Source organism: Acanthisitta chloris, unplaced genomic scaffold, assembly GCF_000695815.1.
Source record: "Acanthisitta chloris isolate BGI_N310 unplaced genomic scaffold, ASM69581v1 scaffold18135, whole genome shotgun sequence".
NCBI classification, from domain to species: domain Eukaryota; kingdom Metazoa; phylum Chordata; class Aves; order Passeriformes; family Acanthisittidae; genus Acanthisitta; species Acanthisitta chloris.
The window spans coordinates 86,896-90,987 of NW_008672440.1; the positions used below are offsets into that span (position 1 = coordinate 86,896).

Here is a 4,092-nt window from a genome sequence, read left to right on the forward strand (position 1 = left end):
CTTGGAGCCTCCTGGTCTAGTGGAAGGTGTCCCTGCCCATAGCAGGGCATGGAACAAGATGAGCTTTAAGATCCTTCCAGCCCAAACCATTCCATGAGTCTATCCCTAACTTTCACATTTGTTCTTTGCACCATATGTTCTCCCCAGACTAACTACCTCTGGCCAAGGTGGTTTGTAACAAACTAAAGAACCCTAAAAATTCAGCTTCTCAGAATCCCATTGTGCAAGGATGAGGAAGTTCCCTGTATCTCCCTTTTCCTGAGGATAATTCCCACACTGGGCTCCTGCTCCTGCTCACAGCACCATCACTGCTGGGCATCTCACCATCAGCAGAGGCAACTGATACAGGATAAAAGCCAAAATAGGTGTCAGAGGAGCCAGGGGGGAAGTTACCCTTGATATGACCTTCAGAGAACCAAGTGCTTTGCTAAGTACTACCAATGCTTTCTGCAAAGCAGCCTGACATTAGGCACAAATCCTGCACACTGAGAACCTTGATGGACAAACATAAAACATATTGTACTCGCTTTGTGTGCATCAATAAAAAGGAAATGGATTGTTGCAGTAAAAATCCCTTTATGAAGGGCTAAATTATTTCCTTGCTAGACAGGAATGGGAGGGACATTTCCAAATGAGCCAGACTCTCAGAGGCTGAAGGAATTTGGACACCTGGGGCACAAAAAGAGGTGTTTTATCATCTGTGAGTGCAACCCTGATTTTAGTGCAGAAAATCAGCACGGCAGAAACTCAGTTCCTGCAGGACTCTACAGACGAAAATCTCTTCGTGCTGCCATGCCAGGGCTTGCCTGTCCCAGGCACAGGGGAAAAGCTAACATTTGCCAAGTCTCATCTATTCTACCCAGAATCAGAGCACCCACGGTGCTCTCCCAGCTGAGCCTGACCCAGTCACTCTCGGTGGGAACGCAGCAGCCTCAGTGTGACATGAACAGCATTTACTGGAATTCAGAGACCTTGAAGTCAGTGCTCCCTCCCTCCCCCTCCAGCCTCACACTCAGAGTCAGTGGTGGGAGCACGAGAGCAGTGATGAGCTCGTTAATTAATGACTCTCAGTACTCGGTGTTACTGATGTGCATAACAGCTCCATGCTCCTTAGTGCTTCCCTGATTATCCAGAGGCTAAGCAGCTGCAGGGCCCTTCCAGCTGCACTAGAGAGGTGCTCTGAGGTGCAGCATGGTACCTTTGTGGGGGTGTCTGTTTAAATTAGCATTAAGTTTAAGACTGGGGCTGCTGCCTTCTTTCCAAAATGTTTTTAGAGGCTACCACCAGCTCCTTTCCTTCTCCACCCCATTACCTGCAGTGTCAGCCTAAGCTGCTATTTGCCAACAGCTGGACCTGTTGGATTTGCCATTAGCAGGTGAGTACACAGTCCTGCTCATTAGCATATTTGGCTTCTTGTTTGGTTGCTAAATGGTTTGAGGTAATTATCCTTTTTCCAAAGTTGTTGGAGAGGATGGCATGGAGACACTCATCCCTGGAGGTCGGAGAGGTGCTATGTGCAGAGCACAGCTGAGTCGGGGGTTTGAAATGGAACAGAAGATACCAACTGCAGCCACTGTGAGAACTACTCAGGATCTTGAAAGCCCTGTCCAGTCATCAGTTTTGCAGGAGCACAGTGACCCAGACCCTTTCCTTCTCATGGGGTCTGCATGGGAAAGTAAAGACTACACACAGCCAAATCCAGCACTCCAGATGTCCCTGCTGTACCTGCTGGAACCTGGATTGCTCTGTCTGGATTAATAACATCACCTCTGAGAGCACACCCTCTGAGATGCTGATCCTGCCTTCCAGACTGGTCCTGTCTCCCTCTTCAGGACACATCAAGCAAGGGATTCTCAATCACCTTCATGAAACTCTGAGCTGCTTTGAGCTCCCTGTATCTGCCTGTCACCTGAGTAGTTTTAAAAGCAAAGCCAGAAAATGGCAAATCTAAAGAGACAGCAATAGAGTTCCTTTGGCTCTTCCCATCTTTTCAGTGGGAATAAAAATAGAAAGACATAATGCAGTTGGGAGCCCCAGCAAAGGTTCAACATCCAGCTGCCTTGTGGTGATTTTCCAGTTAAGAAACAAAACCACAACATAATTTTGGATTCAGGAAGGTGACTCACGTTAAAAATACACTTATTTTGGTACCTGTCATGAGGAACTGCAACAATGCCAAACTCCTCACTGCTGAGCTGAAAGTACCTGCACACAAGGATCCCAAGATGAGCACTGCCTGTATCCTGCCTTTGTGAGATTTATTTAAGGAGCAGATTTGTAACACACTGGTCTGAACAGTATAGTTTGGGCATATTCCCTGCCAGTCTTAGCCAGGAGGATAAACCCCAAAGAAGGCTCTGCTAAGGTGGGCTGAGCAGGGCTTTTGGTGTGGGCTCACCTGCACTGTGGAGAGGAACACAGCCAACACCTGCCCTTGGCTCTTGGTGAGGGATCGCAGGACATCAAGGGACAGGATATTTGTTGTTCCTTCCCATATGGACAGCACCTGTGGAGAAAAGAAGACTGTGGAATAGCATGAAGGAACCTTTGGAGTGACTGCTACAAAGAAAGGGGAATGTGAGGAAGCAAAGACACGGGGTAGAACTAAGGGATATCAAGGAAATCTCAGAGATGTCTTGCCTCATGACAAGTGGAAAGGAGCAGTGGAGCCCAGATCCATCCCTGTGCTAGGGAACAACCTCAGCACCAGGAACGCATCCTGTCCCCTCCCTGGGGATGACTGGGCTCAGAAAAAAAGGAAGACCTGTCACAGCTGGAGTGAACCTGGGAGGACTGTGCTCTCCCTTGAGCGTGTCTTTAGCAGGGAACCAGAGTGCTGTGCAGGGGACTTGGTGGCACACAGGAGCTTCTCCTGCTGCTCTCTTACCAGTGTATCCCGGAGAATGACTGGCAAGCCCGTGTCCTCCATGTAGCCTTGTCCCCCAAAACTCTCTATTGCCTCCACAGCCACAGCAGAAGCCTGCAAAATGCAGAGACCTGGCATGACCCCCCACAGGACACCAGGGGAGAGAAACAAACCTCCCACACCATGGAGCACTTCCTGCTGGGATGGACTGACTGGGTCCTGCTGATTTCCTGAGATAGGTTGCTCATCACATGCAGGAGGAGCAGCTGGGGAATGAAGGCTGAATAACACTGAGAGAGGACCTGCAGGAGCAGTTGGACTTTGAGAGAAGATCCTGGGAGAGTCTGTCTCATAGAATCATCAAGGTTGGAAGAGACCTTTAAGATCATCAAGTCCAACCATTAACCTGTCACTCTGCTGTAACCCCTAAACTATATCCTCCAGCATCAGATCCAGACACCTCTTAAACACTTTACAGGGATGGTGACTCCACCAACTCCCTGGGCAACCTAACAGTGAAGAAATTCTTTCTTATATCTAATCTGAATCTACCCTGTCTCAGTTTATGACCATGTCTCAGCTTATGGCCATGGTCTCAACACAGTCCTCTCTAGGTAAAGTACCTGTGGTGTGCTTGGTAAACTGGAGTATGTATCTCTAGTCCAGGTGAGTCTTAACCTTCTACTTGCCTATGGTGTGTATGAGGGCAATGAGAAGAGGACAGACCACTGAAGCTTAGGCTGATATTAAACTCTTAACATCTTCTCTTCTCTTTACCCATAGTGAGCAGAAAGATAATTCCCCATGGCTCAGTGCCCACCTTGCACTCGGGGCAGCCCCAGCAGCATTCCTGTGGCACATGGAGCACTTCACAGCAGTGCTGGCTCTCCCTGTCCCAATCAGACAGCTCATCTGTGGCCCTGAGAAAAAGGGACAAGGCTCCTACCCACAAAGTCCAGCCTCCAGAGCAGTAACTGCTGCAGGTCCTGCCAGTATCCCCTGCTCTTGCTGCCTTTCACCTTGGCTGTGTTACTCCTTCCAGCTCTGTGACTGCTAAGGTGTCACACAGCCTCACTCTGGGCTAACCAAACTGGCTGTTCCATACCTGCTTCCCTGTGTAGAGTTTGGCCACTGGGATCAGCAGTCTTAGGAGAAGCTGGTCCTGCTCACTCGCCAGGTTGGTTTCTGCCAGGCCAAGCAGGCGAACAATCTCCATGAGCAGCAGG

General features: G+C 49.3%; 1 protein-coding gene across 1 annotated transcript in view; it reads right to left on the bottom strand.

Annotated features, from left to right (window-relative positions):
• The window catches only part of LOC103802082 (isobutyryl-CoA dehydrogenase, mitochondrial-like), a 17,793-nt gene that overhangs the window by 4,851 nt on the left and 8,850 nt on the right, over positions 1 to 4,092 (bottom strand). The window contains exons 9-11 of the mRNA XM_009074533.1: positions 3,972 to 4,092; positions 2,888 to 2,980; positions 2,399 to 2,506 (exon numbers count right to left, since the gene is read on the bottom strand). The exon at positions 3,972 to 4,092 is cut by the window's right edge and continues 30 nt beyond it. Coding sequence (XP_009072781.1) covers positions 2,399 to 2,506; positions 2,888 to 2,980; positions 3,972 to 4,092 — 322 coding nt within the window. The remainder of the gene's footprint in view (positions 1 to 2,398; positions 2,507 to 2,887; positions 2,981 to 3,971) is intronic.